The sequence below is a fragment of the Balaenoptera borealis genome (genome assembly GCF_965194805.1).
Source record: "Balaenoptera borealis genome assembly, chromosome: 1".
Lineage (NCBI taxonomy): Eukaryota > Metazoa > Chordata > Mammalia > Artiodactyla > Balaenopteridae > Balaenoptera > Balaenoptera borealis.
Genome location: NC_138860.1, coordinates 159,175,213 through 159,196,692, shown reverse-complemented (window position 1 = coordinate 159,196,692; position 21,480 = coordinate 159,175,213). Strand labels below are relative to the sequence as shown.

The 21,480-nt window shown below is 54.3% G+C and overlaps 1 protein-coding gene across 1 annotated transcript in view; it reads right to left on the bottom strand.

The window, feature by feature from the left end:
- Positions 1 to 5,040: 5,040 nt before the first annotated feature.
- Positions 5,041 to 21,480, bottom strand: part of SLC2A1 (solute carrier family 2 member 1) — a 28,636-nt gene continuing 12,196 nt past the window's right edge. Inside the window, exons 3-10 of the mRNA XM_082352545.1 lie at positions 10,286 to 10,446; positions 9,891 to 10,131; positions 9,069 to 9,231; positions 8,795 to 8,982; positions 8,431 to 8,535; positions 7,899 to 8,000; positions 6,494 to 6,697; positions 5,041 to 6,127 (exon numbers count right to left, since the gene is read on the bottom strand). Of these exons, the coding sequence (XP_082208671.1) occupies positions 5,927 to 6,127; positions 6,494 to 6,697; positions 7,899 to 8,000; positions 8,431 to 8,535; positions 8,795 to 8,982; positions 9,069 to 9,231; positions 9,891 to 10,131; positions 10,286 to 10,446 (1,365 nt within the window). The 3' untranslated portion in view covers positions 5,041 to 5,926. The remainder of the gene's footprint in view (positions 6,128 to 6,493; positions 6,698 to 7,898; positions 8,001 to 8,430; positions 8,536 to 8,794; positions 8,983 to 9,068; positions 9,232 to 9,890; positions 10,132 to 10,285; positions 10,447 to 21,480) is intronic.

Here is a 21,480-nt window from a genome sequence, read left to right as displayed (position 1 = left end):
TTCTTCGTTTTCATGGGCCTATCCTTGCTGTCTCCTGCTCCTCCCGATTCCCACCACAAGTGCGCCGCTGTGAAACTTAGTACTTATTCTTTATACTTATTTCTATCTTGCAGAGCAGTAGAAATTTCCAAGACTCGTTACTGGGAAAGGCAATGAAATTTCTGTAAGAGTCAGAGGTTTGTTTTCATAATTATCTTCCATGGGTTGTTTTCACCTTACAACTGTATTTTCATTATAGAAAACTATATGTGTTGCAATATAGGTCCCCTCCAAGTTGTAAAGTATGTCATAGGAGGGTGGATTTGCTCACTAACTCTATGATAACTAACCTGCTGAGCATAACTGCATATTATAATGAACACAAACAAAATATCAAAACTGGGAAGTTTCTTCTTACATTAAAAAAAAAACCCAAAACAAAACCCAAAGTCCTCATGTGATATATGAGGCCCTACATGATCTAGCATCCTGCCACCTCACTGCCCTCATCTCCCTGTCACCCTGGTCCAGCCATCCTGGCCTCCTTGCTTGTCCTTCAACACACCAGACATGGTCCTGCCTTTGTACCTTTGGACTTGCTGTTCTCTTGGCTTAGAAAAGCCTTTCCCCCAGATTATGTGTACGATTTGCTCCCTTACTTCATTCACATTTGTTCAAATATCACTCCCTCAGGGAGACCGTCAAATTATCTCATCTAAAATCAAGCCACCCACCCCACCCTCACATCCATCATCTTCTATTCTTTGGTTTGCCTTTTCTTCCCCATAACACAAATCACCATCTCATACTTTATTATGCATTTGTTGATTGTTGATTGCTGGGTTTTCCCCACCAGAATGTAAGCTCCATGAAGGCAAATCTTTGTTTTGTTTGCTGCTGTATCCCCAGCCCTAGAACAATGCCTGGCGCCCAGCAGGTGCTCAATAAATGAATGAAGTGAAACTAATGAAAAGATATGGGTTCCATGACAGGAAAGAGCTTGCACTGGGAACCCTGCACCAGGCGGTTTAGGAGATGCCGACCATCAGAGCCAGAGATGACCCTGAGAAGGGAAGAGATCCCTGGGAATTCACAGAAACCTGGGGGGTGAGTACCAGACTTTATGAAGGGGGTGGAAGGGGGAATATGGAGTAACTCTAACTGACACCTGCATCACACACACATTATCTTATTTCATCTTAATATCACAACAGATGAGGAAATTGAAGATCAGAAAGGTGAAGTGACTTACCCATGGTTATTCAGCTAAGTAGCAGAGCCTCGATCTGAAATCAACTCTGTCTGACTCTAGAAACCATGTTCTTTTCAAGACACCACACAGCTGAGGAGAAAGTTTGGCAAAGAGTGTGTGTTCAGTTAAGTAACAGTTGAAGGAATGAACAAATGCTTCATAGAGAAAGTGACTGTTAATTTGGTCTTTTTTTGAGATCAAACAGCCTTATGGAGAGACCAAAGGCAGACCTGGAGAAAGAAGGAGATTGAACAAAAAGTTTTAAGATTAGATAGTTAGGTGAGGAGCTGTCCAGGGACCGCTGAGTACATCAGCTTAGCTGGATCTTAGGGTGTTAAAGGAGCATTTTGGGAGATAAGGTCTCCAAGGACCCAAATGTGAAAGATCTTGACTGCTTGGTTATGGAATTTGGACTTTACCATGAGACAGTGGGGAGCATTAAGCTGTAGAGTAATGTGCTCAGACACTGCTTTAGGAAGTCATTCTAGGGTGCTGGGGATGGGATTACCAAATGGATTTATTGTAATAGTCCCAGTGAAGGGTTATCGCCAAAGCAGTCAATTCTCTCTGAACCCATGAAAGGTTGAGTTAAAACCAGCCCTGACCTAAACATTCACACAACAGCCACTAGTTGGCAGCAATGTCCCAAGAAACAGGTGGGCCAGCCCCCAAGTAGGAGCTTCCTCAGCCAACTCCTTGGGCTGTGATGGGGTATGGTCACCTGGTGGAACGCAAGAGTAGCTGGGAGAACAGCCTGTGCGGAGGGAACCCCAAAGACCCACAGGGGAAGGAGTATGTGGAGGTCAGAGGACAGGGTGATCAATGCCCGGAGGATGGTTGCGGTGGGGTGGGGGGCAGGGCTGAGAGGGGAGGCTGCATCTGAGAGCTAGAAACTGATTGCAAATGGCCTTGAATTTCCAGGCTAAGAAAGCTGGACATTATCCTGAGGGAAATGGGAACCCAGGAAACCCATGTTTAAGTAGAAGAGAAACATGACTAGAGTTGCCTTTTAGAAAGATCACCAAGATTGCAGTGTGGAGAATGAGGGGAAAGAGACAAGAAGCAGAGAGAACAGTGAGGAGGTGCTGCAGTGATCCCCAGAGAGATGATGAGTGGTCTGAACTAGGGTCAGCGATTGCAGTGGACAGAAGGGGTCAGATTTGTAGGAGACTTAAGAAATAAAAATCATAGAATGAGAAAGAGGGCATTAAAATGTAGTTTTCACAGAAGAGAATGAATATTCTCTCACCATTATTAAGAACACTTGCTGAATTGTTGGATTTTCTCCCTAAAACTGCAGTGGAAGAGCTCAGATCGTGGAACTTCTTTAGGTCTAAATTCACTCAACAATCCTATCAGTCTGTGGTGGGAACTGGCGACAAAGGAATGACTTAGCAGTTGCCTCCCCACTCTGGTGGAATAACAGTCAACTGCACAGTGTGGAGAGGGCTTTGATGGAGGAAATACAGGACAGTGTGGGGTCCAGCGGGAGAACCTGATGCAGGTTTCCAGGGAGAGGAGACTTTTGAGCCCAAGATATGCAAAGGATCTCACAGAACTGTCAGTGAGCTAAGCACTGGAAAAGAAGGGAGTCTGGGAGCAGCCCCGTTACCTATTTACCCCTTTTCGTCACAAACCGTAGACGTCACCTTATGCGCGATAAGGTGTCCCAGGTGACCTACATTCCCTAGGATGAAAGCGCTAACCCAGCCACGGTCGCCAGCTCCTGGAGCAAACAAACGCACTTCCCAGAAGACAGACATGCTTAGTGTGCCTCAAAGGCTCCTGGACCGCCGCCCAGGGTAGACAGGCTGTGATTGGTAGGAGCCTGGGGCCCGCCCCTCACCAGCCCAACACTGCGGTTCTGATTGGTGGAGACACAGCGTGGCCCCGCCCCTCCCGCCAGTCGGCAAAGGAGGCTAACCAGGTGGGTGCGCGACTGCTGAGGGGGCCCTGGAGCACCGCTGTTACGGTCTGGGGGAGATGGAAGGTCGCCCCGGCCCCAAATCTTCTACACCCGCGATGGACTGCAGTCCCTAGAGAAAAGGCGTCAAGGGACCGGAAGCTGTGCTTCCCGGAGCATTGTGGGCCCAGGCTGGGGTGGGCCGGGTCTTCCGGCGCCTGCGTGCACCTAGCAGTTTGGGAAATGGTGGCCCCCGGCACGTTGGTGCAAGCCCTGTGAGGGGCGGGAACCCGGGAGTGGGTTCTCGGGCATTTTCAGACCAGGGTGTGGAGCCCAGGGCTGGGGTGGGGCCGGGATGCTTCCGGTCTCCGCCCCGCTTTGGGGCCTCGGGCGCCATCTGCTTTGCATCCTTAAAGCTCTGGCCTGTAGCGTGCCCCTTCCGCCCCAACCCCACCCCTAGTCCGTTTCCTTCCATCCGGTGGGAACAGCAGCCAGAGTGCCACCACAGGATTTTAAGAGCCCTGAGTGCACACCTGGCATCCTGGGCCCCTGACTCCTCTTTGCATTACCCCTCCCGGGGCCCCTGCGAAGCTTAAAGAGCTAACTCCTTTCAACAGAAGTCTGCTGGGGCCATGTGATAAGGCCTCCTCCATCGCACCTGGTCCCAGCCCTTCATCGTAACCACCCTGCCCCAGGCTCAGGCGAGGCACACCCTTCTCCGAGCATCACTCCTGATTTGTGAGATGGGGATGGCTAACTCCTCAGATTCTCTGTACCTAATGATAATACACACAGGCGCTGCCAATTACGATGTACCCGTTTTCCCTTCTCATCCTCTCCGTACAACCCCGCTTCATGGCAAGCAGATTTTATAGTTTAACCTGTGTGCAGTTATGAAGGCTTCGACAGGCATATCCACCCCCACCGCCCCGATTTTGTCAGCTGAGCCTCTAGGGACAAATATCCTTGGTGCTTTTATTTCAACTGTTTTCTGAGTGCCTGCTCTGTGCCAAGCACTGTATTTAGTACTGAAGACCCAGATGAACCAAATTGACTTCTTTCCATGAAATTGAGACTAGCGGGGGAAATAGGAACTTGTGATAAAGGTGGTCATAAAAGACGTGATAAATATACAGTGCCACAGGAAAGGAACTAATGAAGTGCTCTTGAAATTCAGGGATTGGGCGAAGGGGGTTAGAAGTCTTTAGAGAGTGTGCAGTAGCCTATAAGCTGGATCAGAGGGGGCATTCTGAATTAAATAGATGGGAGAAGGCAGCTTGACAGCTCACTCTGCCCATGCAGTGAACATGGTTCATTTTGCTTTGGATGGGCTGGGGGTTTGGGGGGAGGAGTCGGGTATAGGGTGGGGGGTGTGCAGTATAATTTTTTTTTTTGTTTGGCCATGCGGCTTGCGGGATCTTAGTTCCCTGACCAGGGACTGAACCTGGGCCACCACAGTGAAAGCGCCGAGTCCTAACCACTGGACCGCCAGGGAATTCCTGCAGTATAATTGTTAAAAGCAGGGGTTTTAGCATATTTGCTGTGAGGTTTCAGGCACATTAACCTCTTTGAGCCTGTCAGATGTACAGAGATAGTACCTACCTCACATTCAAGATAATGCATATCAAGGCCTGAGCATCAAGGTCAGCACATAGCTATCATTTTTTTGAATACCAGCTATCATACGTGAAGGAAAATGGGAATGCCTCGAATACCAAGATTTTTAGATTTTTCTCTAGGTACTAGAGATCAAACAGATTTTTAAGCAGTAGAGGGTGTTGATCAAAGGTGCTTGGAAGTGACTGAATCTTGGCATCAAAAAGTCTGAAGCCCCTCTAATAGTTGCTTCTTTCCCATTCCCATCCAAATCTGCCTACCCTCAACCCATATGCATTTCAGAACCATGTTTCTAAAAACCAGCCATTTATATCTGCTTAGGTAAGTTACAGAGGGAGTAAGGTGGTGTATTTACAAGTTGGTTTGTCCAGATATACTATAACTTAGTGTCTGTATTTAATATTGACAACCAAAAAATATATATAAATATCTTCCAACTATACACAGCAGGGCAGGAGTGTTCACGTCTTCTTGAATAGTGAGTTCTCAGTTTCCCATGGCCCTCCTCTCTTGGTGATCGTCTGGCCCTCAGTGCAAAGGAGACTAGCACCTGGCAGCCCAGTCTGGCCCTTCCCCTCTCCTCCCTGTACTCCAGTGCTCCCAACTGGTCTCAGGCAAGGGAAGATGAATTTGAGTGGTTGGGTAGGAAGAGACAGGAATGGGCGAATCCTAATGGAGCCTGATCCCTAGGTGGGGAGACCCAGGCCCACAGAAGGAGTGGCCAGAGCCACCTCTTGGGGTAGACGACTCATGGTTCGAAGTTCGATTAGTGTGTCCTTGGGTCATAGGTCCGGCCCTACAGATTAGCTTGGCAAAGAAGGCAAGTGTCTAGGCAGGGCTTGGTCCCCACCCTCAGGCACTGAGCCACTCAGGGTGAAGCCAGGGATGTGGATAAAGGAGACTCTGGCTGATAAAAAAATAATAACAAAATCAGTAATAAAAAAATTATAAAACCTGCTGCTTGTCTGAATAGATCTGAGCAACAGTCTTTTGTTAAAATCCTGGAGCCGTTAAAAGTCCTGAATATTCTTCTGGACATCACTACTGGCTGAAGGAAGGAGCCCCAGGCCCAGCTCTGCTGAGATCTTGTCAGTTTGAAAGTCTCCTCCAGCTGCCTGTGCTCCGAGAGATCCTTGGGCTGCTGGGAGCAGACCGGGCTGGTGGTGTGGGGCACCTCACACTTGTGAATCAGCTCCCAGGGGGTGGAACAGCTCCTCGGGTGTCTTGTCACTTTGGCTCGCTCCCCCCTGCCGGAAGCCGGAAGCAATCTCATCGAAGGTCCTGCCTTTCGTCTCGGGAACTTTGAAGTAGGTGAAGATGAAGAACAGAACCAGGAGCACGGTGAAGATGATGAAGACATAGGGACCACACAGTTGCTGAAAGATACACAGAAACACTCGGTTGGAGACCTGACCCTACATCGGGCCGTAGGACCTTGGATAAGTCACTTTACCTCTGGGCCTTTGATCTGAAAAAGGGAACGCCCACCTACAACCCAGGAGCACTGGGATGTTAATGTTAGACTCTGCGGCACCTGGCATGTGATAGGAGCAGGTTCCCACGGCAGAGCAGAACAGAAAATTCAAAGATAAGGAAAGAACCCTGTGTGACTTGGGCTTCTGAGCCTGTTTCCTCCCCAGCATGATTCCCGTAAGAACGGCAGGGACAGCATTTTGCACAGTACTATAGGGTCCTGCATGCAGGAGAGAAACGCTGAGTGTGGGGACTCTGGGAGTTCTCACCTCCACATACTGGAAGCACATGCCCACAATGAAATTTGAGGTCCAGTTGGAGAAGCCAGCGACAGCAATGGCAGCTGGGCGAGGGCCCTGGCTGAAGAGTTCAGCCACAATGAACCATGGGATGGGGCCGGGGCCCACTTCAAAGAAGGCCACGAAGCCAAAGATGGCCACGATGCTCAGGTAGGACATCCAGGGCAGCTGCTCCTGTTGAGGACGAGAGAGCAGAGGAAAGTTAGATTGGGCTGTGCTGGATCCTCAGAAGAAACAAACTGCATAGGCAGCCCAGGGCAGGCCTAAGGGCTCTAGGCTGGAAAGCAGGAGGCCAGGGTTGATCCTGGATTTGCCGTGTGACTTAGGTACCCTGTGCCGGGTCTTGGATTCCTCATCTGAACAAAACAGTTTAAGTCCTGCATGGTCTGCCCTCCCAGAATGGTCATGTAGTTGCATGTGGAAGGTGCTGAGAAGAGGTCCCTGAGGTCCCCTGGCTCTGGCTGCGGAGCAGTCTGCTTACAGTAGGAGGATGTGGAAGAACATTCCTGGGGGTGGGTGTTAGAAGGCTTGTAAGGTGCCCTACTCAGGACTGGCACAGAGCAGGCATGTGGTTTTACGTATAATCATTCTCGAGGAGGCTGCAGTAGAAAAGTTATATGGGCTTTGTTCCAGATCCCAGATCCGCTGCTCATTGCCTACGTATTGCCAGGCCTCTCGGCCATCACCGCGCTCTCTAAGCCTTGGTTCAGCTGTAAAATGAGTGTACTGGTGCTTTCCTTGCCCAGATGTTGGACAATCAAGTGTTGTGTGTGAAGTGCCTGGGACAGGATTATCACAGAGATTACAGTCACGGGCTTGGGGCCAGCAGACTTGAGGTTGATTCCTGGCTTCGTCCTTTATCTGCTACATTACTAACCTCACTGGGGGAGGTTTCCTCACCTGAGAAATGGGAATATTGACTGAACTACACCTGTGCGTCGTGAGGACTGAGTGAGATGAGGCTTGTTTCCACGCCTCTGTGATGAGGAGGGCATTACTTTCTAGGGCTGTTCCGAAGATGAAATGAAGATGCAGAGGAAGACTTTGAAAACTTTAGTATCGGGCAAAGTAGCTCCTGGGGGGAGGGAACTTGAAGTCTGGGGCTGGAGGTGCGGTGGTGAGAAAGCACCAAGCAGCGAGGAGCCGGCTGAAGACAGGACGGGAGTGGGATGGAAGGAGCCAGCCTAAAGAGGCAGAAGGTCAGGCCCAAGCCCGGGATTGTGAGGGGTGCAGAACCAGGGCGAGGGCAGCACCCCCACCCCACCTGGCCTCCAGTGCTGCTCGCCAGCCTGGGGCTGAGACAGGCACTTTGGGGTCTGATGCCCATGTGAGCTGCCCCCACCTGCCGCCTCGCCCCCAGAGTGCGGCAACTCACCAGCAGCGCCAGCGCGATGGTCATGAGCACCGCACAGCCTGCCATACCGGCCAGGCCTATGAGGTGCAGGGTCCGCCGGCCAGCTCGTTCCACCACAAACAGCTGTGGGCAGAGAGGATGTCAGTGCAGCCCGCCTGGTGCCCCTCTGAACACACCCCTTCCTCCAGGAGGGTGGCCCCCAGTGCTGGGAAAGCCACGTGGCACTGCAGAGATGGATGCCTCCTCCCTGGGGCTCAGCTCGGGGACTACATAGGATCTGAGGGAACGAGAGCTGGCCCCCGAGAGCCAGACAGCTGAGCATTCTGGCGGTGGCCTTGGGCCAGCCATTGCACTTCTCTGAGGTCAGTGTCATCAGCTGTTTGATAGAGTCATGAACTTGACAAGTTGTCGAAGATGAAATGAGAGAGCACTTAGGGAGCCCGTGATGCGTGCCTGGCTCGCAGTAAAGGCTGCTGTTTGGTCATGAGGCCCTGAGGCCCCAAGCTGGACCCCAGCTGCCAACTGGCTGTGAGCAACGATGCAGAAGACTCACCGACACGACAGTGAAGGCTGTGTTGACGATGCCGGAGCCGATGGTGGCATACACAGGCTGCTGCACCCCCGCCTTCTCGAAGATGCTTGTGGAGTAATAGAAAACCTACGGGACACAGAAGTCGCGGGGCTCGGCCAGGTGCGGTGGCTCTTCCCTGGCCTCTGTCCCAGTGGGGGCAGGACACACGGTCAGTAAAGAATGAAGGGGACACTGCACCAGTGCCCTCATGGGTTTTGGTTCTAAAGGAGAGCTGCTCCTCTGGCAGGGGTTCGTCTGTTGTTTTAAGTGTGGGACCTGTCCACAGCACACACTTGACCGCAGGGTTTGGCTAGGGCCACAGGAAAGGGTGGGTGAGGGCACTCACAGCATTGATGCCAGACAGCTGCTGGGACAGCTGCAGCACCACGGCAATGAGGATGGGCTGACGGTAGGCGGCCGAGCGGAACAGCTCCAGGATGGTGACCTTCTTCTCCCGCATCATCTGCCGGCTCTCCTCCTTCATCTCCTGCAGGTCGCGGGTCACATCCGAGGTCCCGCGCAGCTTCTTCAGCACTGGGGGGGCCGGAGGGAAGGCGGGGGTGGCTCAGAGCAGGGAGGAGGCCGGGGCCGGGGGCGGGGAGGGGCAGGGCCCGCCGTACCGCTCTTGGCCCGGTTCTCCTCGTTGCGGTTGATGAGCAGGAAGCGGGGGCTCTCAGGGCAGAAGGGCAGCAGGATGCACTGCAGCAGGGCTGGGATGAAGATGACGCTCAGCAGCAGAGGCCACAGCTCCTGGTTGCCCATGATGGAGTCCAGGCCAAACACCTGGGGGAGGCAGGGCCAGAGCAGCGGCTGTGAGCACCTTGCCCTGGGCCCACTCGCGGCCCCAATCCACCCAGGGGCCTTCTTCGCCTGCTTTGTGGCAGCTGCTGCTTTCGAGAGAGGGCTCTAGTTCTCAGTCTAGTTCTGCCACTAACGTGAGGCTTAACTTCTCTGAATCTCAGTTTCCTCATCTGTGACAAGGGGGAAGTAGGACCTACCTCATGGCATTAGTGGGGGATAAGATGGCAGGGCTACAGACATGTCTGGCAGGGGGATGGGGGCTGCTACTTTGCCACAGGACGATTTAGGGATGGGGCAGGGAGAGCCTCGAGAGAGGGGAGTGCATATATATATATACAGGCATCAAGGTGTGGAGGTGTGAGAGAGTCGGCATGTTGAGGAACCAGTGGGCTGCCCTGTGGTTGGATCCCCACGGTGAGAAGAAAGGACGCAAGGCTGAGTGGGCTGGGATGAGAAGGGTCAAGGCCTCTGGACTTGCTCTCCCAGCGGGGGGCCCCGGGAGAATGGTGAGCAGTGTTGTTCTCGGGACCTGCGCCTAGGATGTGTCTACGAGGCTGTCCTTTGCAGGGTTGTGGAAGGCCAGGTGAGGAGTTGAATCTGGACACACACCTGAGGCACTGGAGCCATGGGTGGGGGCTTACCTGGGCGATGAGGATGCCGATGACGATGCCCAGCTGGTGCAGGGTACCCAGGGCCCCACGAAGGTCCGTGGGGGACACCTCCCCCACGTACATGGGCACAAAGCCAGTGGTCAGGCCGCAGTACACACCAATGACGAAGCGACCCAGGATCAGCATCTCAAAGGACTTGCCCAGTTTTGAGAAGCCCATGAGCACAGCGGACACAAAGGTCAGCAGGTTCATCATCAGCATTGAATTCCGCCTGGGGGGCAGGACGGGGAGGAGGTCACAGGTCAGGCAGGTCCCTGGATCCCCCTGGAGGCCCCAGGGGCTGGGTCATAGGTAGGCCCTAGGACAGCCAGGGAAGGCCCCCCACCTCCCACTCCCTGGGCAGGGCCAGGACCCCTTCTGCTCACCGGCCAAAACGGTTAACGAAAAGGCCCACAGAGAAGGAGCCAATCATGCCCCCCACGGAGAAGATGGCCACAGAGAGGGACCAGAGCGTGGTCAGTGTGGCGGGCAAGATGCCCTCCTTATAGCGGTGGATCCACGTCTGGTTGTAGAACTCCTCAATCACCTGCAGGAGGAGAAGCAGCCTGATGGGCAAGGCCAGGACCCAGTCATCCTTCTCCCTTGCACTCCCCGCCTCAAAGAGGACCATTTTATCACGGGATGCTAGAGGGGGCCCAGGGGCCCAGCACCAGGCCCAACCCCAAACTCGCTGCTTTCTTAACGCCGGGTGCCGCCCCTTTTGTGGGCCTCAGCCACCCACACCACCGAGGGAGAGTGGTGCCGGCTCTCATACCTCCCCCAGGGGTGGTTTCCAGTGCCCTGTAGTTTCAGGCGCTCAACAGGACTTTCTGGGGATGATGGCAAGTGAATAGTGGTGGAAGTTCAGGCATAGCAGAGGGGCTCAGAGAGAGAGTGCTTCTTCCCGCATGCCCCTCCCCAATCCCCCTTGCTGGGGAGGAAATACAGCTGGACAGAGGCCCTGCGAGGGAGGGAAGGGCAGGCTCACTTTGCACTCAGGCCTGGTGTGAGCAACTTGCACACAAATGCTTGTGAGACCCACGCTGCCACTTTCTATCCCCCAGGCCCAGCCCCTCCTGGCTGGCCTGGGAGTTCCCCTCTGAAGGACCCATGGCCTCGTCCCCTCTCCCAGGTGCCCAGTTGGGCGGTACAGGGAAAGCTACAGACAAGGAAGCAGTTCCAGGAACTGGAGACACCTGTCCTAGAACAGGCCTCCCGCTAGCCCTGCCCCCACCAAAGGGAGGACCTGGCTGGCCCAGGCCCAGGAATGTGGCAGGCGGGCAGCACCGGTTCTGCCTGCTCACACTCAACCCCTCCTCTCAGGTGACGCAGATACATGCCCAGTGCCTCGGGACAAGCCAGACCCACCCAGCCACATGCGTAGCCACAGGCCCAACGTACCCAGAAACAGCTTCCTGTGTACACATGCCATGACACACACGTACTCGCGCTCATGTAATCTGAATAGTCTCGGCTTCAACCAGTCACAAACCTGCATGCCCCTCTTCCCCTCCCCACTTGCAGCTCGAACTCAACTCCACGCACCCATCTGGCACCCCTCCCCACTGCAAGTTTGTGTGCACCGGGCAATATGCAGCCTCTCATACAGTACGATCTCCAATGGCACTGCTCTTGGCCCCCCGTAAAACCCTCCCAAGCTCCAGGGGTCTAGCAGAAGAGGAGGCTGCGGGTAGCCACAACAGCCAAAGGGGGAATCAAGGCCCACAGCCCCAGGAATGCCCACTGAGGTATCTGCTTGTCTGTCCCAGGGAAGCTGGACAGCTCAGGGTTGAGGAACCTGGACGCAACCAAGTTCAGACCCAGCTCCACCACTCATCTCCAGTGCGACCGAGGACAAATGATTTCATCTCGAATGACATTAGCAATATCCACTTCATAGTGTTGCGGGGAGTTAATGAAATACCCTTGGCAGTGCTCACATGGTGCTTGGTACCACCACTGAGCTGAGGGACCCCACCACGTTCCGGTACTGACCCAAGGGCAGTGCAGGCCACTGACAAAGGCTAACAGAGCCTGCGTCCCATAATTCAAAGTCAAGGCTCCTGCCAGATATCAGTCCCACCTCCCCACCTCCCAGCATCTCTACCTTTGCCCTATGCACCCTTTCCCCCACTTCCACGGTTACTCCTCCTGGAGGGCCCACCTGCTTTACCACGCTGAAACCTTTTGAGATCCAGCTCAGAGGGTCCCAAGAGTCTGTCCTTCCTGAGGGCAGGGACCCCAGTGGATTCACCCCAGGGCCCGTCCCAGAGCTGCTGCAGGGGTGCCTAGCAAGTGGATGGAGGAGGCAATGAAAGGGGCTTAGGCTTCCCTCCTAGCCGCCCTTGCTTCTGCCATGGGCAGAGAAGGCAGATTTCAACAAAACAAACACAAAGTGCTTGTGTTCTTCACGGGACAAAACCAACCCCAGAGGAGGACTGGCTGGGAACAGTAATGCTCCACTTATCAGGCTCTGCAGAGAGCAAGCTGTCCTGGATAAGGGAACTGCCCAGATAAATGGCCCTCACCCCTTGGAGGGCCCATCATCTGGCTGGAAATCTTTCTCCCTCCTGTGCCTCACACTGCCGCTCTGAGCAACCAGACCTACAAGCAGGGCTCCGGGGCACTGATGTCCTTGGGGCTCTCTGCAGGGGCAAGGAGAGGTGTTTGCCCCAGATGACACTTAATTTTTGCATGCTGTAGTTCTCAGGCTCACCCCCTGCCCCTTGTGTTTCAGATGCTTGTCTCACAGAACTCTCCACATCTCGTTTTAAAATTTGCCAAGTCAGCTAATGGAACTTGTCTGAACTGTACGCAGAGCCAATACGTGTAGTATTTAGGTAGTAAGTGCTTACTACCTAAATGGGTTTAAGGGTGTGAGGCTGAGGTCTTTAACCCTCTCCTTGGGATCTGGCTGGAGATGTTGAAGAACCATGTGTAAGTGAGGTGTTACCAGATCCTCACCAGTTAAGTCTCCTGCATGTGGTAACAAGTCAGAGGGGCCAAACCCTGGCCACGGCTAGCTCCTTTATGGCTCCTGAGCCCCTTGCTGCTTAGACCACTTTATGGGGTTGAGGGACGGTGAGCAGCCAGCACCCTCCACCTTGGCCCCAGGCTCATCCTCTTCACCCCCCAGCAGCACTTCCTGGCCAAGCCGAGGTTGCCCGCTGGGTTCCTCCCTCTTGATCTGGTGCTTGAGATTTGTGGGAAGAAGCTAAGCGTGGTTTTCCTTTCCTGCGGGCGGTGTGTGGGCTCTCTGTCCTCTCCCCTCGGGTCCATGCCCTATGTGGGGGGTGAAGCTGGCCCTTGGCCCAGGAAAGGCGGTGGGTCCCTGGAGAACAGGAGAACCCTGCGTGGGGAGAAGTTCTGGGGTCACTTCTTCCACCCAGCCGCCGCCTTGAGCATCATCCAGCAGCGGCTGGGTGCCTGTCATGGAAGAAGAGCCGCCTTACTGCTCTGCTCCTTTAACAGGATCCCACAGGCCCAGTCTCCACAGCGAGCTTCCTGGCAGCCTCCGCAGCCCCGGCTCATGTTTGAGGCGAGGCCTCACACATGCTTCTTCTGAATGCTCTTTCCTCACATTCTGGTTACAAGCCTGGGAGCTACCCTTGATCCTGCCACTGCCCCACATGCAGTCACTCACCAGGTCCTGTCCATAAAATTCTACCTCCTAATCAGTCCTCCTCTCTACTCACGCAGCACCTGCCCGAGGTCTCACCTGGATTCTGCTCCGGACTCCTCCCATCCACCGAAGCCAGATTCCCATTCCCACCATTATTCCCTGACTTGGCAGTCGAGCCCTGGACATCGAGTGCACCAGGCTCAGCCCTCCGTTTGTCTCTGCTTCCTTCCCAGCCCATTCCCAACCCCTCTCCCTGCCAAGGGTCGGTGTGAGTGCATGCATGCTGGGGCAGGTCCTGGTCAGCCATGGCATCAGGCTGTTGGAAGTTGAGGGGCTATTAGAGCTCTCTGTCCAAGCATCCCCTCATTGAACCTAGAGGGCAGAGGCTCACTTGACGACACTGTAGGGGCCAGCATGGAGAAGCAGGATGGCCCTGGGCAGCTGCCATCCCTTGGACTGACTGGTTTCCAGTAAAAAACCATTCCTCATCCCAGCAGTTCTCCTGCGGGTGAGGGTGAGGAGAGGCTTGTGTCATGTCTGTCATCCCCCCTCCCTTCCCTGCCTGGGTAACTGTGGCTGAAGGACCACACGTCTGCCTGTCTAGAGCGGAAGTTCTGACTTCCTCTGTGTCAGGGCAGCGTCTGTAGTGAGGCTCTGGGTGTGAGGCGGAGCCCACTGCCTGGCACATGGAGTAAGCTGTTCCTTGTGTCACTGTTCTCTCAAGAAGAGAAGCCATCTCCTTGAGAGGAACATTAAGGACAGAGTTTTCCATTTTTTTTTTTTTTTTAAACTTATATAACTGTGCCTTGATTTCTTCTTCTTTTTTTAAAATTTATTTATTTATGGCCGTGTTGGGTCTTCGTTTCTGTGCGAGGGCTTTCTTCTAGTTGTGGCAAGCGGGGGCCACTCTTCATCGCGGTGCGCGGGCCCCTCACTGTCGCGGCCTCTCCTGTTGCGGAGCACAGCCTCCAGACGCGCAGGCTCAGTAATTGTGGCTCACAGGCCCAGTTGCTCCGCGGCATGTCGGATCTTCCCAGACCAGGGTGCGAACCCGTGTCCCCTGCATTGGCAGGCAGATTCTCAACCACTGCGCCACCAGGGAAGCCCAGAGTTTTCCATTTTTAAATTACTGCAAGACAAAGCATTAACCTAGGAATTTATAGTACAAGAAAGAACCTGAAGGAACTAGAGGCTTGCCTTGGGGAGTAAAGCTCTATCTTCAGACCGTGCTGGCTGCCCCAGGCTGAGGGACCCAGCAGGTCTGCAGAGCCCCAGGGCACAGACTTCAGCTCAGGGGAAAGAAGAGCTTTCTAGGCGTCAGAGGATGAGATGACCCATGTTACAGGTAGTGAGTCCCCTGTCAGCAGGGAGCATACAAGTCAAAGTTTGGATCAGGGATTGATATAAACAATTTATGTAAAAGGCTAGATAGAAAATATTAGAGTTTGCTGACGACATATGGCCTCTGTTGCTTATTTTTCTTCCCTTCCCTCCCCCAACCACCCTTTTAAACACGTAAAAGCCATTCTTGGCTCATAGGCCATACAAAAACAGGCTGCTGGCTAGATTTGGTCCCCCTGCCAACCCGTGTTCTAGAATTCCAGACCACTGCCAAGAGAAGGGGTATATGTTTTGAAATTTCTGGCTGCTCTCCACATCTTCCCTGGAGAGGCCTGGTCTCCTAGATCAGCTGTCCCCAACCTTTTTGGCACCAGGGGCCGGTTTCGTGGAAGACGGTTTTTCCACGGACCGGGCGTGGCGGTGGGCGTGGTTCAGGCGGTAACGCGAGCGGTGGGGAGCGGCTGATGAAACGTCGCCCAGTACCGGTCCCTGGCCCAGGGGTTGGGGCCCCCTGTTCTAGATCATCCTGAGAGGGAATCAGCTCTCTCTCAACCCTTTCTTCTCTCTCTTAGATATACTGTGGGGATGAAGGGGTTAAACAGCCGCCCAAGCTTTGAGGTCCAGTCGGGAGGAAGTAAGGGCCAGCTTATCCAGTTCAGCCCCTCAGCCTGGCTTTGACCCCTATTTCCTGTTCCCTACCTACCCCTCCCCCACAGCTGGGGCTGCCCCCGCCCCTCAGCCCAGATGGTATGTCTCCATAGCAACTCAGCCACGCCCCAGGGTCAGCTGGGAGTTCAGAGACAGATGCTACAGGTGGGGCTGGACAGATAACTTCTGGGTTCCTCAGGGCCTCTCCCTGGGGCCTGGTGAAGAGGCCCAGGCAGCCAGATGGAGCTAGAAGCTGGGCCCCAACCCCAGAGCAGATGATCGGACCACCCTGGCTGCTTTGGCTGCTTTTCTGGAAGAGCCCTGATATGGCTTCTCTCCAAGCCTTTGCTCTGACCTTCTCACTGGTCCCTGGCCTCTGGGGTCTCCCCTGCAAACAGAAGAATCTTCATTTCCCCTGCTCACAGCTTTTCTTGTCTCCCCACCACCCTCAGGATGAAGTGTCTCTTCCCACCCCACATGGCGACGCCCCCACGCTGCCTGGGCACCCCACGCCTCTGCACCTTCGCTTTGCTGCTGCTTCGCCACCTGCCTGGTGAGCTGTTGGTCGCTTTCCAGAGCCATCCCTCCTCTGGAGAGCCTTCATAACCTCCTCTTCATTACTGCAGTGGTTCCCAAACGGGGACAATTTGCTCCCCCCCGTGTCTGGAGACATTTTTGGTCATTACACTGGCAGGGGTAGAGGCCAGGGATGCTGCTAAACATCCTACAATGCATGGGACAGCCTCCGTAATGCCAAGGAACTATCTGTCCACAAATGTCTATGGTGTTGGAAAAAACCCTCCTCTATGGGCCAGGTACCCTCTCCCTCCCCCTCGTGGGCTTACACCAGCCTGTCTGTGTTTCCATCACCGCCCCGGACAGCTAACTATGAGGCACTGTGTGCTCCCTCTAGACTAAACTCCAACAGGGGGACAGTCTGGTTCATCTGGGTCCCAGCACAGGGCTGGAGGCAGAAAGCTTTGTCACTAATTGATAAACAGGCCATGAACCGGAAAGGCTTAAGAGATGACAGAGCTGTGGCAGGGTGCTGTGGTGTAAGAGGCTGTGCAACTGTGTGTGGGAAACTGAGATGTCTGTGCGTGACTCAGCTTGAAGTAAGAGCAGGAGAGAGCAGCAGGGTAGCAGTTGTTGGCATGTAAAAGGGTGTTTCGGTGCCTGTAAGTGTAACTGCCATTTCTTCTGTGGTGGTCAAGGACGCAGACTGGAGCCAGACTCCCTGGATTTAAATCCCAGCTCTGCCACTTACTAGCTGTGTGTCCTTGGTTTAATTGCTTAACATCTCTGTGCCCTAGTTTCTTATAAAACAGGGATTATAGTGTCTCCCTAATGGGGTTATATTATATGGAACAATTGAATTATTGTTTCTAATGCATTTGGAACAATGCCTGGCACGTGACAAGTGAGCTGTAAGCTGTGAGAGTCCGTATAAGCGGAGATGGGCGAAGGGGAGAGGGGGCCCAGAGCTCTTTGGATCTAGGCAGAGATAAGGAGAGGCTGCCTGGAGCCTGGGCTGGGAAGCCCGTCTTGCCTCCAGTACTTTCACTCACCAAGCAGGTCGTCCTGGGCAGACCTCGCCTGCTCTCTAGACCAAGTTCTTCCTTTGGCAAACAAGGAACGTTGAGCCAGCGGACTGTCAGGCCCCTTCCAGCCCAAGCGGTCTGGTTTCTGAGGATCCCTCAGACATGCCTGACACTGTCCCTTGGCCAGTAACTCATGGTTCCTCAATGGCCTTTAGTCACCTCTGTTGGCAGCTCAGCCATTTGGGGAGGGGAGAGGTAGTTCTCTCCACTCAGTATGATGGTCAGGATGCCCTTGCTCATTTATCTGCTCTCTGTGTGGCTGGGCTCCCCTCCTCCCCTGGAGAGGCCGGAGGCCTGGCAGGGATGTCGTCATCAGGCGTGACGTCCATCAGGCCTGGCGTCCATCTGTAACTAAGCCTCTCTCTCCAGGTGACCTTTCCCAGCCTCGGTGCCTCCTTTATGAGGGGGAAGATAACCCCAGCTCTACCCACCTTGTGGGGCTGCTGTGAGGAGGTAACTTATTAGGAGGTGCTTTGTAAACATTTAAGATAATGTTATGATTAATTAACCACTTCCAAGAGGAAGCCCTTTGGGGCCTGTTTTATGGAGGAGACCAAGCTTCCGGTAATTAACAGCAGTACTGGCACCCTCACCTCTAGTGGGGCAAAGTCTCCATTGGCAAGCAGGCCAACGTGGCCAGTGCAGTGCAGTTTCCTAAGGGAAGTGCCTCTAGACAGACAAGGGGGGTCGGCCTGGTCGGTGTGGGCCGTGAGCAATTCCCCATCAGTGGAACACTTCATGCCACCGCATCTCTGCACAAGCCTTTCCTATTGCCTGGGATACCTGCCCCTCCTTCCCTCTGGGACTGATTTGCCCTCGAAGGTCTAGCACAGCTGCTAACTCCTTCGCGAAGCCCTTTCTGTCTCTGCCATCAGCCCTACCTCCAGCATTAGTCATTCCTTTCTCTTCGTTCCCATAGCACCGGGAAGCCCTCCGTTAATAATACTGTGGCTTTTCCCAAGGGGTCTCCCCTCCCCACCCCGCCCCTGCACTCTGGATGGTTGAATCTCTGGAGGGCAGGGACAGGGCCCAGCTCTGACCATGTGTCAGGCAGCTCCCTGAGGGCCAGGGTGAGCCTGCTGCGTTCTCGGCTCTATCCCTCTCCACCATCTAGGGCAGTGCCTGGCACAGTCCACGATGAGTGAAGGTGTTGGCACAATCACTGGGCCGTCCCAGGACAATGGCTTTGGTGCCTCCTGAGGCACGGCCGTTGGCTCTGAGACCCGCTTTCATCTCTTCCTCTAGTGTTGTCCTCTCCCCTCTTCACATGTTAAGTTTATCACGTTTTTTCCCGGTTGGAAAAACTACGGCCAGGCTTATGAGAAGTGTCTGTAAAGTACAAGAGTAAACAGGCGGAGTGCCTGAGCGCGCGCCCCCGGAAATGCCACGCAGGTCTCTCGCCTCAGTCCTCAGAGGCCGGCTGCCCAGGTGACCTTTGGACAGGTGCCCGCAAATGCTCCTATAAATGTTTACCGCTGGGCCCTCTGTGCTGCCCGGAACCGCTGCCCGCTGCCCCGCCCATCTTCCACTGTAATTCTCACCTTTCGCCTGTTTCTGATTAGATGGGAGGTCCCAAGAATTAGAGAACACTCTGGGTTTGTCCACATCTGCACCCTTGGAAGTGTCTTAGTCCCTTCCGGCCAAATGCAACCCCTTTGCCTCTGCTCCACCACCACCGGCCTCCTGAAGGACCACCCCCACTCCTTATCTTCACCCTCTCCTCCTCTGCTGATTCCTTACAACCCATTTAAAAATGAAGTCTTAAAAAAAAAAAAAAAAAAAGAAGTCTTCGTATTAAAAAAAACCTTAGCCAGACAACCCCTCTGGCGACCACCCTTCTTTCTTCCTTTTCTACCGAGTCCCTTGGAAGGGCTGTCTTTGCTCTCCCCCATCTCCCTTCTCCCTGTTCAACCCACTGCAGGGAGGTCTCTACCCACAGGACTCCACTTGGACAGCCTTTGCCACGGCAGGGTCACCGGAGGGTCTTTTGCCTTCGGCAGTATGGAGCTGATCTGCCCAGGTCAGCCTCCGGAGCACCGGATAGCATCGCTTCACTCCGTCCACATCCGAGTGCCTGTTCCTATGGGCGGGCACTGCTCTAGGGACGAAGGACATGGCCATGGACGCTCATCCTCAGGCGCTTCCATTCTTCCTCTGGCTCAGAAGGGTCTTGTCTCCTGGCGTAGAGATGCCAGCTCTCCTCCTCCTTCCCAGGATCTTCTGTCAGTGGGTGTGCTCTCCAGGGCTTGACCCTTACTTCTCTTTTTACTACTCTGCAGTTCCTCTGGGAGATCCTTCTCTATCACTATGGATACCGGTGACCAACCTATCGGTCTTCTCCCGCTGACTACCCTCCAAAGAAACAGACCCCCGTGTCCAAGTGCTTGTCCGCTGTGTCACCAAACCTCAGTTCCTGCATATCCCATGGCACCTCCCTGCTCCTCCTCCAGACCCCACGTCGCCCAAGCCAGAAACCTAGAAGCCAGTTTTAAACCCTGCTCTCTCATCCTCAGGCTGAACTGATGACCAGCTCCTGCCCATTCTTCCTACTCAGTGTTGGTTTTTCTACCCCTATTACAACAGCAGCCTTCTCACTATTTCCCTGTCTCTAGTTTCACATTCTCAGACCCATCCCACTGCACCAGACGCCTGAATCATTTCCCCAAAATGCAAATCTGATCCTATCTATCCTCTTCGACGGGGCCCTACTGTCCTCACTCTGAAGTCCACACTCCCCAGCTCGGCCTACGCATTGGTGCCCACGTGCCCATTCTCGCCGTGCCATGCCCTGCCAGTGGCTGGAGATTCTGCAGATGAAACTACCGACCACAAGAGCCCTTTGTGGGCAGCTTCTGGCTTACCTCGTCGCCCTTCCTTCTCCCTCCTCCCATTTACCCTAGTGACACACAGACTTTCTTTCCTCTGGGCATTTTATCCCCACCTGTGGGCCCCTGCTTACCACAACCCCGTTCTGTTTCTGGAAAACACCTCTATTCTGTTCTTAGAGTCCTAGTTCTGTCACCGTGCGTAACTCAACTATGTGATCACAGTCAAGTGATCACCCCTGACTGTGATCACTTAATCCAGTGCTTCTCATCTTTTGACTGCACATTAGAATCAATTGGGGAGCTTTAAAAATTTGATGCCCAGACAGCATCCCAGACCAATGAGGTCAGATTCTGTAAGTGTCAGGGGACACTTACTGACGTGCAATCAAGTGGAGAACTCAACCTCTCTCTAAGACTGTACACACTTTGCATCTGTAAGGATTCCCAAAGGGAGCCAGCTCCAAGGCACACACCTTGGCAAGATCTGCTCAGAGCACTTAGCGAAAGCAGGGCTTGGAACTGTTTCAAGCATGGGCCCACGGTCGCCATTTCCCACAAGCTTGGAAAAGCCCCGTCACGTCCGCTGCAGCTGAGCATGACTCAGCAGGCCTGGCCGCTCTGGTGACCTGCTCCCCAGCATTGGGCGTGGCCCCCACGGCCACCCTCCGCCTATGTGGAGGAGGCCCAGCTCCCCCAGACAGGCCCCAATCCTCGGAAAGCAGCCACACTCACTTCCTGGCCTCACCTGTCTGGACCATGAATGTGGCCTTGACAGGACGGTCCACTCTCATTTTGTCCTGCCCGGGAAGGTACAGACTTTTAAAATGACCAGGTGGCTGGTCCGGAAGACAGCCTGAGGTTGTGTAAACAACAGAGTTTGGCTTCTGACTCCACCATCCCCTAGCTATGTGACCTTGAGCCCATTGGTCATTTCACCTGCCCTGGGCCTCGGTTTTCGGGTGTATAAAATGGAAATCACCGCCCGACCTTATGAATGTACACAAGAGGCCTGGCGTAGAGGAGGGACTCGTTACAGTCTCCTTTCCTGCCCCCGTCCTCTTCTCTCCTCCCCAGAGCTGTGGGCTGGCTACGCTGGAGGCACTCACCGGGACCCCTCCCAGTCCTGACACTCAGGTGAACACGTGAGGACAGATCTGGGTTGTGCTGTGGGGGGAAGGGAATAAGCGCACACTTGCACCCCTCCAGTTCCCTAGGGCAAGACGCTGTTTTTGCTTTGCCTGGCCCGGGGCCTCCAGGGAGACAGGCAGTTTCAGCCTAGAATGGGCTCCCTTACAAGGGAGTGTGCTGCGTGTGGATGGGTGAGAGCACGGGCTCGGGGACCACCTGGCAGGGAAGGCGCCAAGGCAGACTGCTGTCGCATACCAGCTCCATCCCTGACTAGCTGGTCATGCTGGGCAGGTTCTGGCCATTCCCCGCACCTGCAGGGTAGGAGTGGGCACAGCTGCCTGCCTGCCTTAGGGCTCGGTGTGAGCAGCAGGTGAGAAAAGCACCACGGAAGCCCTCTGTAGCCCCAGAGGGCC